Below are 21,607 nucleotides of genomic sequence, written 5' to 3'. Positions count from 1 at the left end.
GATGCTTCCCTCTGGAAAGGTTAATGGTGTAGGGCTGGTGTTTTCTGGTACATTACTAAAACAGTCATTCTTTAAGAGATCAATTAAGCTTGAATTCAGATGTAATCCCTAAGTGGTCACCCCATCTTTCCTTTAACCTTTTCTGTGAGTGAGCCAATGGGCTGCTGTATCATACTGTATAGATCAAGTTACAGTCATCATGGTGTGACAAGAACTGTGTAGTTTTGAGTATGAGGAGGGACCACAAAAACACAGATGAGGTGGAACCAGCGTAGTGATAATGGTAACTTCGTACATAGATAGAACTGTTTTTGACCATCTCCCTGAACCCTGAAGCCTTGTAAGGCAGATGCTAAGTGGTGTTTTCATAAATGAAGATACAGCTATAGGTGCTGTTACTCCTAGGTGCTAAGACTGGTGGAAAAGAAGCCAGAATTCAGTCTGAGATATGCATGACTGCAGAGGCTGTGCTCTCTTCACTAAGCTACACTGTTTTTTATTCACGCTTGCCCTATATAAGCTGTCCTCTTTTCTGCTTAACTCATGTGTTATCTGTTGTGCCCGAGTCACAAGGATCCCCAAAAAGACCAGGGAGACAGACCACCAGCGATACAAATGCACAAGGTTATTAATTATTCTATCCTACCACGGGAGGGACCCTGCAGCAGCCTCCGGAGGGGGTGAAGTTCCCTGTCTATTGCTAGGTTTTTAAAGACAAAAGTTACAGGATTACATCAGTAGGTACAGGTTGGTTTCTGATTGGTTGACATTTGGGGAACAAGCAAGAAAATTTTCAAAGTCATGTTTTTGGCATGTAATACCTGTGTACCCATTTTTCTCATAGGTTGGTGCTGGGATGGAACATTCTGTGGTTTCTATGGCTTGCAGGTGACCTATTGTACCAACATTTTTCAGAATTGAATTTCCTGGGGACTACAGGGGAGCTTCTTTTGAGGTCAAACATTCCCCAGGATCCAAGTATCTAGGAGGCTAGGGGGGAGGGGGTTGCAGTTCCTTTGTGTTCAGTTTTGGCCCTAGGCCTGTTGCATACAACATAGTCTCTAGGAGCTAAGGGTTGGGGAAGGGTTGATCTGGAGTTTGGGTTGTTCATTATCCACCTATGTAATCTGTCTTCAGCTCATACTCAACTAGATACTTGCTCTACTCTAAGGATAACTGGTTTCCTGACTGTGTTTAATCTTTTAATTAAAGCAATAATTTATCTATCATAACTTTGATTTTTTTTCATTTTTGAGACAGGGTTTCTCTGTGTAGTCCTGGCTGAACTGGAACTTGCTTTGTAGAACAGTCTGGCCTCAAACTTATAGATCTGCCTGCTTCTGTCTCCTGAGTGCTGGAATAAAGGTGTGTGCCACCACAGCCAGCCTTTTGAGTGACTTTCTTATGCTAGGAATTGTAGATGCACTTTCTTTTCTGCTGCCAGCCCCAAATAACAACATAGAGAAAGGTTGGCTTTTAGCTTAGGCTTGTCTTAACTAGCTCTTATAACTCAAATTAACCCATTTATATTAATCTACATTCTGTCCCGTAGCATTACCTCTCTTTCATCTTGCACTTCCTATTTCTTCTCTGTCTGACTGGTGACTCTTCTTCCCAGAGTTCTCTCTGTCTCTGGAAATCCCACCTAACCTCTTTCTAGCTATTGGACATTCAGCTTTTATTAAACGAAGCAATACATTTTCATACAGTGTACAAATACACCACAGCAAGGAATTGTACTCATTCAGGGCACATTGGATGCCAAATCAGACAAAACATCTGATGTCATGCGTTCAGAGTGGGTCCAGGTGAACTGCATGGCCGAGATGGCGAAGTCTGTTTCTTAACCGTCTAACATGAGTAATTTTAAAGAACTATTTTTGGTTCCTGTCTGTGCTGCTTTTAGCCCTTTACTGGCTATGAAACTAACTGCTTCTGCTCAACACATCTGAACACCATCTTTGGGTTTCGTGCTTGTTTGTTTTGTTGCCTCAGCAGGCCTTGAGCACGTGGTAGGTACTGTTGCTTCAGTTTCCTGAGTGCTGTGGTTACAGGTGGGATCCACCGTGCCTGGCTTCCACACCAATGGTTTCGTTATGGAATGGGATGTTGCTGGCTATCCCTAATTAAATGCAGTCGGGTCTGGTGGCATCGGCCTGTAATCCCAGTCTTGGTAAACTGAAGAAGGTTGAGAAGTTGAGCCCAACCAGAGCTACAAAGTAAGATGTATTACAAACAGAGGGAAAGGAACCAATTAGATCTTTACCAAATTGGCTTCGATCAGCCTTTTCACTGTGAGGAGCCCTGGTTTTTAGGAATATCTATAAGATATTGGCAGAACCTGAGATATATTGAGGAGACAGAAAGAATCAAGGTGTGATCTCAGAGTCTGCCCAGAGATGACCAGGTAGATGTTGCCAGCATGGCTGCCACAAATTCTCACTGTTGTGCAAGCTGACTGTGAACCGATTTCAAGTGATTCCTCTGCCAGACTCTCTCAAGTAGCAAGGCCACCTTTGACACTCATGCCACCGATATTTAAATTCCTGTTAGTTGTCATGACTTTGCTTTTTCAGAGGCCACACAAACACCCAAAATTGTCAGATGTGTGGATTTGGAGAGCAACTGTGGCCTTTGTGAGTCTGTGCATGAAATGGGGACAAAAACGAAAGTCATAGGAAGTTGAAAGCTGATTCAGATGTCTCTTGGGAGTAATTTGGAAAGGGCTCCATGTGACCACACATGGATGAAGCTGTTTTGTCAGGATGATGAGACTAAGGTTTGTGGTCTAGGAACCTCAGAGTATTCTGAAAGAGGAGGTGGGGGCACACCTGCAAGTGTGGTATAGGGGTGTTGGTTAAAGACCAATATAAGCGACATGTCTTCTATGAAGAATCAAAGACCTCAGCTATCGAAACGTTACTCGATCATCTAATACAGCATGCTTTGTTCGAATTAAGTGCTGCACTGGAAGAGACTCATACCCGAACTCACAACTTTGGACCTAGATTTGTTTCTGGAGTTGCCATTGCACAGTTGGCGACCGCCTGGGCAGCAGCGTAGTGAAGATTAGTTAGCACAAATGAAAGATGCCTGAGCTTCTTCGAATGTTTGTAGAGTGAAAGAGGACACTAGGCTGAGAAATGTCAGACCTCAGGGGCAGGGCTCTGGCAAGTTTACTAGGTCCAAGCTGTCCCCCACTCCTTCTCCTCCACAAGAGACCCTGGGGGCGGGCCTCACATAGTGAGTCTGGGAGTACTTTTCCTTGGGGGCACAGAGGTGTTTTCTGTCAGGAGGCTGTGTTTGTACCCGTGCCCTGGTTGCCCATGTCCACATGGACTCCTAGCCTGGGAGGTGGCTTAGGGCGCGGCCGCCAGCAGCAGGAGCAGGACGGGATGGGCTGCGCCCATATCTTACTCCCCAGGACAAAGTTGAGGGCGTCCAGAGCCTTTCAGAACCGCCGAGCTGGAGCTGGAGACAGAGCTGGAGTTCAGCAGGGCCCTGGCTCCTGACAATGGGCAGTGGCTCCTGCAGGAATCCCGGGCTCCAGCGACTTACAAGGAGCCCGAGGCAGCAGCGACCAGGCACAGCTGCAGGACAAGATGCAGGCTGCTCTGGTTCACCACGCTGGTCCTGTATGCCGCCTTCGTGGGGCTGGTGAGAGCTCAGGCTGCTCCTTCCCAGGCTGAGATAGGAGGCTCCTGCAGGGAATGATCACTAGCCAGCTGCAGACCCACTTCCCTAGCGGGAGATCTGGTGCATTCATCTTCCCAGGGCTCCATTTCCCCATCTAGAAAATGAGCACAGTTCTAATCTTGGAGGGTTTCTGTCAACTCAAATGGGTTGCATTAATGTGTTTTCAAGCATCTGTAAACTTTCATGGGCACCTGGGTGCCATGGGAGGCAATAACTGGAAGGGGGACCAGGGCCTTCACCTGCTTTCCTCTTCAACCACCCTCACAAACTCTAAATTTCTAAACCTTGTTTGTTGCTTCCTGGGTGGCCTTAGCAAGTTCAATCACCTGAAGACCTTGCAGATGAAAAAAACGGACTCCTAGAGAAAAGCGACTTTCTTCATTATCCAGTTGGTTAGGTGATAGGAGTCAAGAGCCTGCGAATGTCTGTAGCCACATGGTCATAAGATTTTGTAGTTTTAGACACCGTGACTAAGTAGCCTAGTTGAGGCAGCTCTTGTGGTGGTTCTGCCTCGGTTCTGGGTTACAGATCACCCACACCTGGCTGGCTTCTCCTGACACTTTGATATAGGAGAGACTGCAAAGGAAAATACCACAGGTGCTTAGAGAGTCCTCACTGTGTTAGTCTCACAAGTCCTTCTTCTGTCATTGAACTTGGTACTTGCTGGGCTCCTGCTGCAAAGACAGGGGGCACATTGGTTTGAAGCAGACCAGTGCAATTCCCACGGATTACTCATGAAATGTAGTTAAATGACTTAGAAATGTGTTTCTTTCTTTTTTTCTTTTCTGTCTTTGCCTTTTCTTTCTTTCTGTCGTCCTTTTTTTTTCTTTTTCTTTTCTTTTTTTAAGACAGGGTTTCTCTGGGTAGCTATGGAGTCAGTCATGGAACTTGCTTTGTAGATCAGGCTGGCCTTGAACTCACAGAGATCTGCCTGCCTCTGACTCTCAAGTGCTGGGATTAAAGGTATGAGCTGTCGCCATCAACACCCAATCAGAAAAGTTTTTCTTAAAATCAGTAATTCCTCTTCAACCTTTAGTTCTTGTTAACATGGTGTACAGGCAACATTTTGTCAATAAAACCATTTTGTTCGTGTGTATATAGTATTTTCTTAAAAGTCTTAGAGTCTATACTCTTTCCTGGTGGCTTTGGAATTTCATTAAAGAAGACTGTAGATTTAGAAACATTCAGATAGTTGATGTCCAGCATACTGTATTTGTGTGGTTCAGAGAAACCAACCTATTCATATCAGAAGTATTGCATTTTAACATAACCAACATGACCAATATATTAATGTTTGAGAATTTAAATTTTGATATCTAAATTCCTATATATTTGAAATCAGATATTTTGAGAATAAATTTGATATATCTTATTAACTATTAATGCAGAGAAATCTGGTAAGGTGTCCTTCAAAATATAAAAAGGACTGCAACCAAAGCCAGACAAATTTAAAAAATGAGTAGATGAAAACTCACAGGAGAGTATACCTCTCATAGGAAAGGGTTGTACATTTTGTCCTGTTTGAATAAAGGGAATCTCTATATTACATTGCAATCCCACCTCCCAATCTTTATCATGGAAAATGCTACCATTTAAATAAGCATCAATTTAATGTTGGTAAGTTTAAAACTCTTGTCGTTTTAAATTTTAGGGAATAAGCATTGGTATCCTTGGGCCTACATTTCAAGATTTGGCGAGAAATGTGAACCAAAACATCAGTAGTCTGTCTCTCATTTTTGTGGGCCGTGCCTCGGGATTTGTATGCGGCACTATAATTGGTGGAGTTCTCCTCGACTATATGAATCATTTTTTACTTTTGGGTGAGTACACAATGTTTTTTGCTTCTTTTTAAATGAATTTTTAATTTGACTTAAACTTTAAAAGCACAGGCTGCAGAATGGTTGACAACGGAAATGGGTGTGGGTGTCCTCCCGGGCATCTGGGCTTCCATAGTACAGATTCTATACCGAAGCCTCTAGAAAACCTCTTGATAAGGTCTTTCTCGGGAGTGAGTGTTGGTAACCCCAAGCAGTGCTGACCTTCCCTGTAATGTGAACTCCACTCCAGGCTCTCACACTGGTTGACCACAAAACTATGTAGTGCATCTTGCTTTGGAAGTGAACTTGTGGTGGTGACCACACCCTATGGACATGGCTTCGGGTATTTAGATGTGACCCCTTATAAGGTAGAGGAAGGTCTGGCTGGCTCTCTTGTGAATGGCCCTGCAGATAGCATAGGTTTTAAACTGACCATTAACTGGCCTGTGACCCTGTCAACCTCGGCCACATTCATCCAATTGGATGCGTGGTCCATGGCACCAACAATGCGGTTGCTCTTGGAGCATTTCCAGGACACATGCGGCTCATACAGGTGCATGAACTCAACAGTGTAGTTCTTCAGCATGTCAAGGCCTTGCCTGCTCACTAGGCCAATGGGAGCTCAGAAAATGCAGTCTCTGCAATTACAATGTTCTCACCTGCTTTCATCAGTCCAAGAGAGCAAGTCAGACCTTTCTTTACTTTTTAAAGGGTTAAGTCTGAACACCTAAAGCCATGATCATAGGGTGTGGCCACCAACACAAATTGACTGTCAAAGTAACATGCCCACTACAAAGCTCTGCTTATCTGAAGTAGGGCTGGACTTGTGGGGCCATGGGGGTCAGAATGACTCCTGGAACCTGGCCAGGCTTGTGGACTAGGGCTGGAAGATGAAGGGACAGGGCAGTAGGGAAGTGATAAAGTCTACACTTCAGTCCTACTGCCCATGTCAGAGGTGAACACAGGCTGATCCTATAGGATCCTGACCCTGGAAAAGAGGGCAGAGCTGTCAGCATGCCTTTTTCAATAAATGGGCACTATTAAAATTATTAGATTACTATGAAAAACTCCTTTGGAGGCAAGGTGAATAATTTATTGCTGACAAATAAGTAATCATTATCACTTACAAAGTTTGCTAAAAGGCTATTTTTTCTGTCCTTCTTTTTCTTTTATCCCCCAAATGAACTTATTTGGTAAAGTTTTCATATAATCTATTATGATTGAGTTTTATTTTTGCATTGTTACCTCACATAAAAATTATCTTTGATGTAATACTTTTGGGATTGACTCATGCTCTATAAAAGTTATCTTTTGTTGCAATTTCTAATTTGGTCATTAGCAATGATACTGTATTCAAGGCATAGTAATTTGCATTTTTATAGTCCACAAATATTAGAAAAGATTTAGGAAATGTACCATATATAGCAACTGTATCTCTCATCTACTCACAATCCAGCATTTTGTAGTGGTGGTGATGGTGGTTTTGCCTTTTTGGTTTGTTTGTCTTTGAGACAAGATCTCACTTTGTAGCCTTGGCTGGCCTGGAACTATCCATGCAGACCATGCTGGCTCAAACTCATAGAGGTGTACCTGCCTCAGCCTCCCAGGTGTTGTGATTAAAGTTAGTGTGTGCCACCATGTCCAGCCCAAGACCATCTGTTTTAATTCAGTGTTACTTTGCATTTTTAGAATTTTTTGTGATGTTCCCTTCACCTAGGACCCGGAGGAATACTTGTTTCTATAGCTGCTTTATTACCTTTCTTCTCAGGTGTGTCAATGTTGGCTACCACAGTTGGGTTTTATCTAATTCCTTTCTGCAAGAAGGCCATCTTGCTGATTGTCATGATGGCTGTCTTTGGTGCTTCAGTTGGCGCTGTGGATACAGGTTAGTGAACCCTTCAGTGTCATCTCCAGAACTGGGGAAAGTAAGATGAGGATGAGGAAATGCAGGCTACATAAAGTTGTAGCATCATTTGTCTTACTACTAAAATGGCAGGGACTCACACAGTCAGCATGACAGTCCCGGCACCACTTCTCCTTGCCAATCTAACTTTAATCACAACCAACCAATTGCTACCCCTAACTCTGAAGTGAACTTTGAGGACTGCTTTATGAGAGATTGTTGGGTTATCCAAACATGGAAGGACTGCCATTCTGTGGAAATTACAGTGCAAATGGGGAGGCTTTCATTTTGGGATAGAGTTTGACCACTTTAGTGTAAGAGAAAAAGATGATGAGATAGGACAAAGTACATTAATTACTGTGTAATTGCTCTGATAAAACACTATGATGAAATCACTTTATAGGACAAAGACTGCGGGCTTGGGGTTTCAGAGGGTTGGAGTCCATGGTGGGGGAGCAAAGTCACAGTGGCAGGAGTAGGAAGCTGGGGTCTCTCATCTTGAAACACAAGCACAAAGCAAAGAGAGCAATTACACATGGATGGAGGCTTTTAAATTCTCAAAGCCTGACCCAGAGGCATAATTTCTCCATCAGGGCCACCTCCCAAACCTACCTAAACAGTGCTACTAGCTGGGGACCAAGTATTCAAATGCCAAAGACTATGCAGGACTTTCTTGGTTAAACCAAAACATGGGGATAGAATTATTATGTGTCTGGAGAAGCACAGGAGCCTCCATCCAACTTCAAATGCACCCAGAGTCTACACTTAGAGAAACCTGTATGGGTACCATATTCTTGTCTTTCTTTTTCGTTGTTTTCTTTTCCTCCAGCAGACCATCTCCATGTTTCACTCTGTCATTGAAAACCTAAATTACATTTGAATCTTTGTTTATCCCTAATCCTAGTTTTCTATCCTCACCTTCCTTGTTCTAAGGGAAGAAAAGATACTTGACAGAGAATGGAAATATCTGACCCTTAAAGGTTCTTTGAATATAAAAATTACTTGTGTAACTATATGATTGTCTCAAAATGCCTGAATTTGTTTGTTTTTTGAGACAGGGTTTCTCTGTGGCTTTGGAGGCTGTCCTGGAACTAGCTCTTATAGACCAGGCTGGTCTCAGACTGACAAAGATGCCACTGACTCTGCCTTCCCAAGTTGGAAATACTTGATTTTTTTAAAGATAGAAAAACAGTAAATGTTTCTAGCTTTTTACCTTGTAGGTGTTGAAACTATGTAGTGCACAATTCTGAAAGTTGTTTTTGTTTCCTATAACAAGCATGGCAGAATTCTGGGGACAATCTGACTCCCAATGTGTTTTCAGCATCTGGTTTAGACTTAAGCAAACAACACTCTTCAATGGGAATTGACCCCTAATTAGAAGTACCAAAACTTTGATAGTTTTACCATTAGATAAAAATTTGCCTAGCATGTACATATGAGCTTGGAGATATAATTCAGTTGGGCAGATATTGGCCTAGCTTGCATGAAAATACTGATTTGAATTCCCAGCACTGCATAAACTAAGTGGCACATTCTTGTAATCCCAGTAGTTATGTGGTAAGATGAAAGGATCAAAAATTCATAATCATCTTTAGCTACATAGCAAATTCAAGGTCAGTGTGGCATATATGAGACACAAATGTATCAAAAACACAAATACATTTACCAGTGTCTTGCTGTTCTACTGCTGTGAAGAGACACCATGACTAAGGCAACTCATAAAAGAAAGCATTTAATTACAATTTCAGAGGGTTATGCCATTATCATAATAGCAAGACACATGGTGGCTCCCAGGCAGGCATGACCCTGGGACAGTAGCTGAGAACTTTAGATCCTCATTTGGAGAGGGAGAGGGGGAAGCGTGGGGGAGGAAGAAGGAAAGGGGGGAGAGGGAGAGGGACAGAATGACTGGACCTGGGGTTTTGAAAGCTCAAAGTATAGACACAATGATAAACTTCAACAAGGCCATACCTCCTAATCCTTCCTAAATACTTCACCAGTTAGGGACTAAGCTTGCAAATGTATGAGCTCATGGCTGCCATTCTCCTTCTAAACGCCACAATTAGTAATACTCCACAGTGAGATTACCGATGTTTTATGATAGATTGTTTCAAATGTACCTAGCTCCAGTGATGGTTTACTGATTTGTAAACTCCCTGTATGAAGATGAGGTGTAATGCAGTCCTCTGGTGATGGTGGGTTGGAGCATCTTAATTATAGAGTGGCTGTGATGTAACACCACAGAGTCCTACCAACTAATACAGACACCTCTTCCTTTACAAAGTGCCTGTCAAATTGTTTCCTTAACTTGTAGGTGGGAATGTCCTCATCTTGGCTCTTTGGGGGGATGAAGGAGCCCCTCACATGCAGGCCTTGCACTTCAGTTTCGCCTTGGGTGCCTTTCTGGCTCCCCTGCTGGCTAAGTTGGCCTGGGGAGCATCAGCATCCACTCAGAACCACACAGAGCCTGACTTCGACCCTCTAATGCTGAACGGATCCTCAGAAGCCACCTCAGATTCACTGTTTGCAGTACCTGAGGACATGAACCTGCTGTGGGCATATATTTCCATTGGCACGTATGTTTTAGTAGTTTCTGTCTTTCTGGTTGGTCTGTTTTGTAAAAAAAGCTCAAGGCAGAAAAAATCCACAACATCTGGTCAGAGAGCTCGAAGAGCTAAATATCACAGGGCCCTGCTCTGTCTCCTCTTCCTCTTCTTCTTCTTTTACGTTGGAGCTGAGGTGACGTTTGGCTCTTACATATTCTCCTTCGCCACCACCCATGTTGGCATGACAGAAAGTGAAGCAGCTGGCTTGAACTCCATCTTCTGGGGGACCTTTGCTGCCTGCAGGGGCCTGGCCATCTTCTTTGCAACAGTCCTACAGCCTGGAACCATGATTGTGTTGAGCAACATTGGCAGCCTTGTCTCATCTTTCTTTCTGGTGCTTTTTGACAAGAGCCCTCTTTGTCTCTGGATCGCAACTTCTGTGTATGGAGCCTCGATGGCAGCCACATTTCCCAGTGGAATTTCCTGGATTGAGCAGTATACCAGCATAAGTGGGAAATCTGCAGCATTCTTTGTCATTGGTGCTTCTCTGGGAGAAATGGCGATGCCTGCAGTAATAGGAATTCTTCAAGGACACTACCCAGATCTGCCAATCGTTCTGTACACCTGTTTTGCATCAGCCATATCCACTGCAGTTTTATTTCCTGTGATGTATAAATTAGCCACCTTACCTCTGGGTCATCAGCCAAAAGGAAGGAAGAGTGAGGCCTAGAGAGCATTGCTTTCCAGCTCTGAGTTCAATGATTGCGAGAAAGAAAAATAAATGGAAAGATGCACAAAAATGGAATAGAACTGATTTTGAAGTAGTTGAAATAAAGTATTTTAGACATTGTGCAATAGAAGATTCTAGATATATTTTTATTTGATAGAGCCCACAGTTAATGCTTCGAGGCAATTCCCACATGCCTTCATGTCTGTGTCATCCACGTTAATGGTTGCAGCCCCCCTGTGATATATCAGGAGAAAACATTTGGAAAAGATGGCTTGTTTAATAATTCTATACAAGCAGGTTGTCAGCATTTTCTAGGGATCAAAGTTTCTAGAGTTACTGTATAATGACACAGTAACTGCTAAAATGTTTTTAAAAACTCTGGACTTTCCAGAGTCTTCCATAACACACCAAGTGTTCTCATATAGTGGGATCTTGTAACGAGACTCCTGTTTGGGAGACTCATTAGGATATATTTTTGTGGTGTGTGCAAAAATGCATTTCTGTTTAAGAAATTGACAGTGTCTACTAGGCAGACACCAGAGAGATGTGAAATGGATGGGCCTTTGCTGAGTAAATGACAAAGAGTCCATTTTCTTTTAGAAGAGTTGGATACAGTAGTTTGGATGCAAGAGAAACCTGCAGTAGTAAAATTGATGCTAAAGGATTTACTGATGGGGGATGTCCTTCTGTATATGCTTCTTTTAATGGTTGATAAATAAAATACTGATTGGCCAGTAGCCAGGCATAGTATAGGCAGCGCTACAAGAGGAAGGAATAAGCTGAGAGAGGGAAGCCATGTAGAGACCTGGAAGATAGGATGAACCAGGCGTGTTCTCTGGTAAGATAAGGCCATGCAGAAATACACAGATTAGTAGATATGGATTAATAATTAAGAGAGAGCTAGCCAGCAAGAAGCCCTAGCCATTGGCCAACAGTTTATAAATTAATATAAGTCTTTGTGTGTTTATTTGGGGCTAATCAGCTACGGTTTTTTATAGTGTGCCTGAGGATTCAGAAAGCAAAGCCAGACACAAGCTATAGAGGTCTCGAGGAGGTGATACACATCTTTAAACCCAGGACCAAGGAGACAGGCAGATGTAACTCTTTGAGTTCAAGTCTACCCTGGCCTACACAAGAGTGAAGAGTAACAGAGCTCATGCCTTTGATTCCAGCACTTGGGATCATGTGCCTTTAATCCCCACACTAGTGATATGACTGGGCAGAAAAATGAATATAAGGAGGAAGAGATCGGACCTGAGAGCTTTTGCCTCTGAGGATTTGTGGAGGCAGGACTGACATTTCAGCTGGGGAGAGGTAAGATTTACTGGCTTGGCTGCTTTGCTTTCCTGATCTTCAGCTTGAAGCTTGAACCCCAATATCTGTCTCCGGGTCTTTAATTTTTTCATGTTTCAACTTTCTTAGGAAATACTAAGTTATATGAAGTAAGATTTGGTTAAGAGTGGTGGACTGGAAGAGAAGTAGTGTACTGACCAGGCTTGTTAGAAACTGAAGAGAGAAAATGTTGTGCCATAATTGAAGTTTAGGGTTGCTGACAAAGTGTCTGCTATATTCACCACGACTGAACTCCAGTTAGGCTCCATCCCCATAACAAAAGAGTCTTATAACCAGTCATTATGTCCATCCCATATCAAAGAACTGCTCAAGGGGTCAGAGCAGAGTCACAACCATCCTTATGGCCTGGCAAGATGAACCTGGGTAACAGCTATGCAAAAAGAATAGCTCTGGTGTGCTCAACAAATAATTCTGGCAGTGTCTTTGTGTGTGAAGCTCCCATCTGCCCAGTGTCCAGACTTGCAGTTTCCTATGTCTGCTTAAATTGTTTGAAGTATAACCTGGGTCAGGACCTGAGGGACTTAATTATGACAACATTTGTGGAAAGAATGAGCTTAAAGTGTGTATATAAGCTAGGAAATCTTCAACTCAAGGCCAGATCTTCCATCTTTGGGCGTTAGCCACAGTCAGCCTTGGGGTTTTGTAGAGACTTTTCTTTACTAATCTCTAAGTGTGCAGAGTGATTTCTCCCTGGGTAGGCATATTGTTTCTAATGCAGGTTCATGGAAGAGTATTTGGAAATGAGGGTGCATGATCGAATTCTTTACCTTACCCCTAGTGTTGGGTTAAAGAATGCTAAGGCCTTGGTTTTGTCCTTTTATGAGAACACATAGGGAACACATTTCTTCAAGACGTGATTCTTCATTCTAGATTCACGATGACGCTGACCATGGGCTTCTTTAAGGTCCTCTTCTTGTCCTTCACCCTAAAAAGGAAAGTGAGATGATTTCCAAATCGAGAAACCCATAAGGTTTGGGGTTTGTGCAAGATGTCTGCTGAACAACTGCCTCCCTTCACTTGAGATGAGAATTTAAAAAGTTTCAAGAATGTGCTTATATGGATACAGGCTAACACTTTAATACTCTATTTGAATAATTACATGAAAGTGCACTTTCATTGCTGATTTTTTGGTTACTGTTATTGTCCTGTTTTGTCTGGTTTTGAGACAGTGTTTGGCTATGTATTATAGATGGGTCTGGAACTGGTGAGCCTCCTGCCTCAGCCTGCTGAATTAAACCCTGCACCTCCAGGTCAGGATAGCGCTAGATTTGATCCATCTTACAATATATCTTTTCCTAATATTTAACATCTCTGAAACAAATCTTATATGAAGTAATCATTCAACTTTTAGAACAAATTGTATGTTTTCCATACAAATATAGAAATAATGTACTCTATAATTAATATCTTAATAACTAAAATGTGATTCTTCTTATTATGGAAATCATACTGCTTTACAGATTTTAAAAGTTATGGGTGATCTCACTGTGACATCTAGGCTGGTTCCAAATACCTGGGCTCAAAGTGATTCTACTTCCTCAGTATCCTGAGTAAGAGGACAGACAGGTGCCTCCACCCCAGACAGAACATTCTATCTGCATATGCTAACTGTTTCCAGTTCTGTTCACTTGGTTCTTAGAGAGAGCATGGCCAGTACTAGAAGCTGTCACAGAGGTTCTACTTGGTGCATAGCTGTATGATGGGTCTGCTCAATTCTCCTGGGCTTTGGGCATCAGTCACATTTTAAACTATTAGAAACAGGCTATTTATTTTAGTTTATGATGAGGCTGTCTTTCCTAGGGGTTGGGCTCCTTGTAAGACTCCTGGGCTTCTCCTTAAATTTGAAATACCTGGGACCCCAGTGCACTGATAAGAAGGATGGGAATAAGAGAGGCTATTTGCTGAGAATGGCAAAGCTGGCCAGCGCCATCCTTAGACAAAGACTAAAATTGAAGTGAGACTATTTTTCCTACATTTTAGCTGAATGATGTTGAATTTCTACCATATTACACTATGTTTTCTCTTATCTAAGTTCTATAATTGTGCTTTTGACAAAAGTGCTCTGGTTAGTTTTAAGTGAAACAGCACTGTCCACACACTCCTTATGCCAGCCATGAGTTCGTCTTAGTGACTTAACAACTTTGCACTGGCAAGGCAGATAAACAGTATTTACTGCTGTTATTTATTTATGCTGTGCTTTTTCCTTAGACAGAGTTTACAAATGCATTCCTGAGTCTTTGGCCTTGGGCAACCACTGTGAAGCTTGTTAAACAGGGGTCCACCTTTAGCCTCTACTTTTGGAGGGCAGAAGATAGAACCAGGGATATAAGTGTGACAAGAATGTGGCATGCATTTCAAAATCCACAATAGATTCCACAAACACAAAGGGGAATGGCTGTTGTGCAGGGTTACAATAAACCTCTAGATGATGGAGTTGCTGGCTCACAGAAAACCCCCCTAACACCCCACCCCTCCACCCCCCCTTTGGGTAATGATGCGAACCTTTTGGGAATCTGAATACATTTGCTCCCTTTCTCCCATAGAACATGCACACAGCATACACCACGTACAAAACACCTTGTGTAAACATCTATAGCTGTAAACCAGTTATGTTTAGGCTTCTCCATATACCTCATTGACTGTTGGTCATTTTCTTCATGTTTGTGGGATAACAACTTTTGTTTTTCTAGTACTGGAGATAAAGCACAGGGCCTCATGCATACTAGATAAGTGCCCTGCCATGGAGCTATATCTTTAGTCCCAGTACCACTAAGTTTTTGTTGTTGTTGTTATTGTTTTGTTTTGGTTTGGTTTGGTTTGGTTTTTTGAGACAGGGTTTCTCTGTGTAGCTTTTGGAGCCTATCCTGGCACGCTCTCTGGAGACCAGGCTGGCCTGGAACTCACAGAGATCCGACTGCCTCTGCCTCTCGAGTGCTGGGATTAAAGGCGTGCATCACCAACACCCGCCTCAGTACCACTAATTTTGCATTTTCTGTTGTCATGCATCTGGGGCAGTGCTACCCTGACACACATGGGGTCCCTGTTCTTAATGGAGCTTCATCCTTAATGCAGTCCTGTCAATGCAAGTTTCTGCGATAAAGGATATTTTCCTTGTCTGTGCTGGCCTGTAATACTAAGAGCCACTTTTGTCAGTTTAGTGCTCAAGATACAGTTTGGCGGCTATACCTGTGGAAGGATGCATGTAACATGGTCCCCAATTCATACTGGTTCAATGATTTTTTAATTTTTTAAAAATATTTTATTTATTATGACTTGTATGATGACAAATGTATTTATAATTTAAGACTGGCTTCTGCATTTACCATCAATTCTTATTATGTTTTAATTTTTATGTTGGTTTATACTTTTCAGAATTCACTTAGTATCTGGTCTCTTAAATTTGTCTTGGGATGTTTTTGGTGTGTTTGGTTGCTAGTTAATCCACAGTCTGGAGAAAGGTTCTGGAGTTGTCACATGAGACAGGGAACTTCAATGATTAGCCTTTTCAAGCTTCTGAACAGAGTATAAGGGGAATAAATCACCCTTTTCTCGTTTTAGCTGTCATGGTTCTTCTCTCTTTTGTGGTGGACAAGTATATAAAGGTGTAATTGATAGTGAGGATGTAAAACCCTAAGCAAAGCTCCCTGGCTTCAGAATGGCCATTCTAGCTGTACACTGAAATGTATGGTTTGAGACTGGGCAAGGTTTTTGGTGGCTGCCTTAATCTAGCCTTGTGGTGTTATTTGAGTTCATCACAGTAAAGTGGTTTTATTTAATAAAACATTAAATGATACAAGGTGCTTTAATTTTAATTATGATAAAACATTTATATAACATAAATAAGTTTACCTATCTTTGTGTGTAGGTTTCAGTGGCATTATGAACATCAATACTGCTATATAATCAAGCACTATCCCCATGTACCAAAGAACTCTCTTCATCTTGCAAAATTAAAACTCTGTATGCTAACACCCTGTTCCCCTGTCTGTGTTGCCATTGATATCCACCATTCTCAATTCTTTGCCTGTGATTTGAGTCAGTACCTTGTATGAGTGGAACAATATCACATTTGCCATCTTTGTTAGCTTCTTGCACTTAGCATAATGTCTTCATGACTCTTGAGTGTTGTAACATGTGTCAGCATTGCTTTCCATGTTTAGCCCAGTACATCTGTAGGTGGACAATTGAGTTGCTTCCACTTTTTTTGGTTACTGGGAATAATAATGCTGGGAATCTCTTCAAATACTGTTTCCAAATCTTTGGGAATAATCAAAGATTTATCAGAGCGAGAAGTGGATATAACAATTCTATTTTTAATATTTTGACATTCTTTTAGCTTTACTACTTGGGCTTAATCCTAATCCTGTTTATCCAGAAGAGAACAATAATAGGAAGCAAATACAAAAACACACTTTCACAAGTATTGTTTCCAGCCCACATGATAAGGTTGGTGCAATAGTGGCACAAAGCTTGTGGAGTAACCAACCACTATCTGATCCATTTAAGGCCCACTCAATGAGATGAAACCCATGACTGACACTGCTTGGGGGGCCAAGAACCTGAGACTATATAGGCCATGGACCTAGGGTTAACCCAAGTACTATTTTCTTTTTTTTTTTTTTTTTTTTGCTAGAGGGATGTAGCGACAAAATGATTCCTAACAACATTCTACTATACCCACTGATCAGTGTGTCACTCAGCCATCATCAGACAAGCTTCTTCTTACAGTAGATGGGAACTAACCCAGGATCTATGTCCAAGTGTCAACCATTCGAAAAGAAAAATTACTTTCCCAAATAGAGTCTCACTTAGTGTGTAAACCACCCCATGCCCAACAACAGTTGGCAAACACAAAATTAATTCAATGATATTTTTGGAATTTGTTTTTGTCTCCTAAGGCTTTGGGAATGTTTTTATCTTATTGGTATTTTGCTTATATATTATTACAAATTTTGTGTTTTTAAGGGTTTTGTGTGTGTGTATCTCTGCAAGTATATGTGTTTCTTGTACTTTTTTTTTTTTTTTTTTTGGTTTTTCGAGACAGGGTTTCTCTGTGTAGCTTTGGAGCCTATCCTGGCACTTGCTCTGGAGACCAGGCTGGCCTCGAACTCATAGCTATCCGCCTGCCTCTGCCTCCCCAGTGCTGGGATTAAAGGCATGTGCCACCAACACCCAGCCCTCTTGTACTTTTTTATATTTTGTTTTATTCTTTTTACCTGTTTTTCTAAAAGGAAAGAGAAAAAGAATGTGTGGAGTTAGATGTGCGGAGGGAGAATCTAGGAGGAGATGAGGGAGGAGAAGCCGTGATTGAAATATACTGTATTAAAAAATTTATTTTCAATTTAAAAAAGTTTTTTTTTCAAATTCTACATACATAGGTGTTTGACCTGCAATGATAGGTATCATCCATGCAGTGAGAGGATGAACTCAGAAAGTGTGCAGAACTCAAAGCTTTGTTTCTAGTTTGTGTTGCATATGTTAAACATATTTTAATTGGTTTGAGATCTTTCTGTGTGCTAGGCATTGCAGACTTAAGAGACTTGACTTCTCTTATCCTTTGATTACTGCTTACCATTGTGTGTGTTAGGATTTGAGACATGACAGAAATGTTAGGAGGTGTGGTCTAGCTGTATAAGCAGGGCAGTCAAGGAGAACTTTTGAAGGATGTCTCTTGTATCTGTCTATCCCTGTGTCTGTTTCTTGCCCACCATGAGGCAAGTGGCTCTGCCTCACCACATCCTTTTCCATGGTGATTCTTCTCACCAGAGGCCCCAAATCAACAGTGATATTTGAGCATCAAATGAAAGCTCTGCAACTGTGAGCCCCAAACAGTCCTTTACATGTTAAACAATCTCTCATGTAATTTTGGTACAGTGATACAAGTATTGACCACTGCAGGGTTTGGTTCTAATCTGCTAAATGAGTAGTGCTGCGTCGCATGCATTGTTTTCTACATGGGCTGCCTCAGAAGTAAAGGTGTGTGCTAGAGAGTCAAGGACTGGGCTAGTCTGTGCCTCTCACAGCATCTCTGCTACTTAGAATTGTTCTCTCCTCCTCACCCTAGGTCCCGTCCTCTGGGTATTCTGTCTAGATGTTGAAAGGAGATTGTGTAACCTGGCACACAATGAGTAAATGCCATTGTTCTATTTATTTATTTTGGTCTTTCAAGACAGGGTTTCTCTGTGTAGCCTGGGATGTCCTGGAACTAGCTCTGTGGACCACTGTAGAGCAGGCTGGCCTTGAACTCACAGAGGTCTACCCAGTGTGAGCCACCACTGCCCTGCTTAATGCCATTGTTCTATGGAGACTACCTCCTGGAGTTTCTGGTCAATCTGGGAATGGCTTGGCCTTAGGTCTGTCCCACTGCTCCCTTCTGGAGAGCTGGGTAGCTCACATGCCTTACCCACTACTCTGAAAGCAGAAGCACTTACCCCTCTGGGAAATTTCACTTTTAGTCTATGCCAGGGTAGACTGGGCTCAGCGACAATAGTCAACGGTGCCTGAATGACACCTGCAGACGCTGTGAACAAAGTTCTTCTTTTCAAATGCAATGACAAAAACAAAACAAAACAAAACAAAACAAAACAAAACAGGTAGCTGGGCAGAGGTGACACACACCTTTAATCCCAGCACTTGAGAGGCAGAGGCAGGTAGATCTATGAGTTCAGTCCTGCCTGGTCTACAGAGCTAGTTCCAGGACAGCTGGAGCTGTTATACAGGGACACCCTGTCTCGAAAAGACAAAACAAAACCCTAGCTAATTGCAAATTTCTTTTTGGAAATGTCTCTTAGTCAAAGTTAGTAGATTCTATTTTTAAAACTTATTTCCTTCGAGTGTGTGTGTAGTTCATGTTTGTGCAGGTACTCTTGGAGGCCACAAGAGGGCACTAGACACCCCCCACACAAGCTGGAGTTATAGGCAGTTTGAGCCACTACATGGATGCTGGAAACTGAACTCTGGTCCTCTAGGAGAGCAGCAAGCACTTTTAACTGCTGAGTGATCTCTCCTATCCCCAGACTGTACTTTTACCCACAATGATAAGTGCTAACACAATAGGGTAGCATTTACACTTGAAAGAGCTATAAATAGATCCCCCCTTTTTAAAATTTTTTTTTAGATCCCCCTTTTTTAATAGATATACTTACACTCCTCACCTGTGGACCAAAAAGGTTCCAAGCTCATGCACTTCAGTCATTTAACAGATACACAGCAAAAATGTGCTGTGCTCAGTGAGCACTGCTGGGAGCAGAGCAGGCAATTTCTGGCCTGAGCAGAGCTAGTTTCACTATTAAAAGTGATGGTTAATCCTGAGTGAGGTAACCCAGTCACAAAAAGACAGATATGGTATGTACTCACTCATATACGGATATTAGACACAGAGCAAAATTTACCAGCCTGCAATTCATACTTCCAGAGAAGCTAGGAAACAAAGAGGATCCTAAGAGAGCCATACATGGTCCCCGGAGAAGGGGAAAAGGACAAGATCTCCTGAGCAAAATGGGAGCACGGGTGGGGTGAGTGGAGAGGGAGTTAGGAGAAAGAGACAGGGAGAAGAGGAGGAGGGGAGGAAGGCATGACGGACCAGGGAAAAATAGAGATATATTTTATATTTACTTTTTTTTCCTTTTTTTTTTTTTTTTTTTTCGAGACAGGGTTTCTCTGTGTAGCTTTGGAGCCTATCCTGGCACTCGCTCTGGAGACCAGGCTGGCCTCTGAACTCACAGAGATCTGCCTGCCTGTGCCTCCCGAGTGCTGGGATTAAAGGCATGTGCCACCAATGCCAGGCCATATTTTAATTTAAATTAGAAAAAAGATGGTTTTACATGTCAATCCCAGTTCCCTCTCTCTCTCCTCCTCCTCTCTCTATATATTATTCTTACATAATAAAGTACATATATATGTATATATTTATATTATATATATGGAAAGAAAGTGATAGTTACAAGACCACATTTGTACAGCCGAGCAGCTAGAACAGCCTGATGGAGTTCCAGAAAAATAAGGTGGCTGCCCTCTTTATTGTTTGCTGTTTGATTTGAGAGGCTCTGGGGTCATACTTCATTTTGCAGTTTTTCTTTTTTGATTAACACAATGCATGTGAATTAATGTACCTATACCTGACAAAGCTACAGGAAGGGATTGACACTCCAAACCAGTGTCAGGGTTTGTCCAGCAGGGCTGAGGGAACACTGTGATGGTGGAGCTGGATCTTAGATTACAGCCCCTAGCACTCAGGGGTAACCCAGGGGATCGGTTTTCAGCCCTGTACTTATCATTGTAAGAGGAGCATGTCCTCTTCTGAGTCCAGACAACCTTTGGGCCTTTTAACCTTGTTTTAGTTTAAAATTGTGTGTGTGTGTGTGTGTGTGTGTGTGTGTGTGTGTGTGTGTGTGTGTGTGTGTGTGTGTAGGTCAAAGGTCAACACTGTGGAGTCAGTTCTTTCCATCCACCTTTACAGGAGTTCCAGGTATTGGGTTTAGACAGCCAGTTTTGCCAAGAAAACACATCCCCCATTGAGCCACCTCTTCAGCCTTGACACTTTGTTGGAGTGACTCAGGAACAGAGGCATTCAGGAAAGGACAGTTTACCTGCTGATGAGAGGTTGAGAGGCTTAACTGAAAAACAAATATATCTGATGTGAAAGTTTCCAAGTGTCTGGAGTGCCATGATAATCCTGTCCCTGAAGATCGCAAGTCCTCATAACAGCAAACACAGCTACAGAAAGACCCACAAAACTGCCCTTGGCGAAGGACTGGGGTTATGAGAAATGATCAGGTTTTATTGTTTTAAACATACAGCTACTAGGTTGATACTGCCATTCTTATCTTGGAGTGCAAAGTGCTTTTCCCTTGGCTGTGAGAAGTGCTTAGTGACACTGAAGGAGGGCAAAGGGCCATGTGCTTCTGCCTCCCTACAGTCCATATAAGCTCCAGGAGGAGAAAGGACACAAGACAAATGTGAAGGCAGTGTCCTCTTGTCCCCAGTGCTAGCAATAAGCCTTTGGTTCCACAGGTTTTAACCCCCCAGTTATGTAAGAACTACCCTGTAGTGTTCCAACTTTACCAGTGCTGGGCACTTTACACTGAAATGCCCACGTGTTTGCAGTGGGGCCTGAGCACTGACTTTCAGTTACTCTGCAGTTGAGAACCAGTGCCTTTTGGAATGCAGGAAATAGGAACCTCTGCTGGGCAGAGCTGGGGTACAGGCTGGTGAGCTGTGCTCCTTGTGGGTGTCTTTACTGTGCATCCTGTCTGAAGGACGAGCAGGGATGAGGAGATGCCCTGTTTTGCTGTCACCACAGCTGCTGCTTGGTCAAGTGCAGAGGAAGGTGGGTTCTGTGGCTGGAAGTTCTGCCCAAACACCAATTCCAGGCTGTCTGCAACTCACCTGCCTTCTGGTCTGGCACTCTAATACATTGTGATTTTATTCCACAATCAGTTGTAGTTTTATTTTCTTTTTGAATGAAATAAGAGGAGGACTTGACCACACATAAAGTATGGAGATTTTTAGTGTAGATATAAGGGAGAAAGCAGACAGAGGGAAGAGTTTAGGCTGAACATGG

The 21,607-nt window shown here is 42.4% G+C and overlaps 1 protein-coding gene across 1 annotated transcript; it reads left to right on the top strand.

Annotated features, from left to right (window-relative positions):
* The first annotated feature begins 5,494 nt into the window (after nt 1-5,494).
* On the top strand, nt 5,495-10,692 carry LOC100771492 (sodium-dependent glucose transporter 1B). Its single transcript, XM_035439090.1, has 3 exons — nt 5,495-5,516; nt 7,282-7,398; nt 9,731-10,692. Exons 1-3 carry the CDS (start codon nt 5,495-5,497, stop codon nt 10,690-10,692), a joined length of 1,101 nt encoding a protein of 366 aa, XP_035294981.1.
* The last annotated feature ends 10,915 nt before the right edge of the window (nt 10,693-21,607 follow it).

This window comes from Cricetulus griseus, chromosome 2, assembly GCF_003668045.3.
Source record: "Cricetulus griseus strain 17A/GY chromosome 2, alternate assembly CriGri-PICRH-1.0, whole genome shotgun sequence".
Classification (NCBI taxonomy): Eukaryota; Metazoa; Chordata; class Mammalia; order Rodentia; family Cricetidae; genus Cricetulus; species Cricetulus griseus.
The sequence above is the reverse complement of the archived record's forward strand: the minus strand, read 5'-3'. Positions and strand labels throughout refer to the sequence as shown.

Bases quoted from the DNA above. Each gene is read 5' to 3' on its own strand.
- LOC100771492 (XM_035439090.1), top strand. From the start codon at position 5,495: ATGAATCATTTTTTACTTTTGG. The intron at 5,517-7,281 runs GTGAGTACACAA...CTTTCTTCTCAG, and splicing joins GAATCATTTTTTACTTTTGG to GTGTGTCAATGTTGGCTACC. The intron at 7,399-9,730 runs GTTAGTGAACCC...CTTAACTTGTAG, and splicing joins AGTTGGCGCTGTGGATACAG to GTGGGAATGTCCTCATCTTG.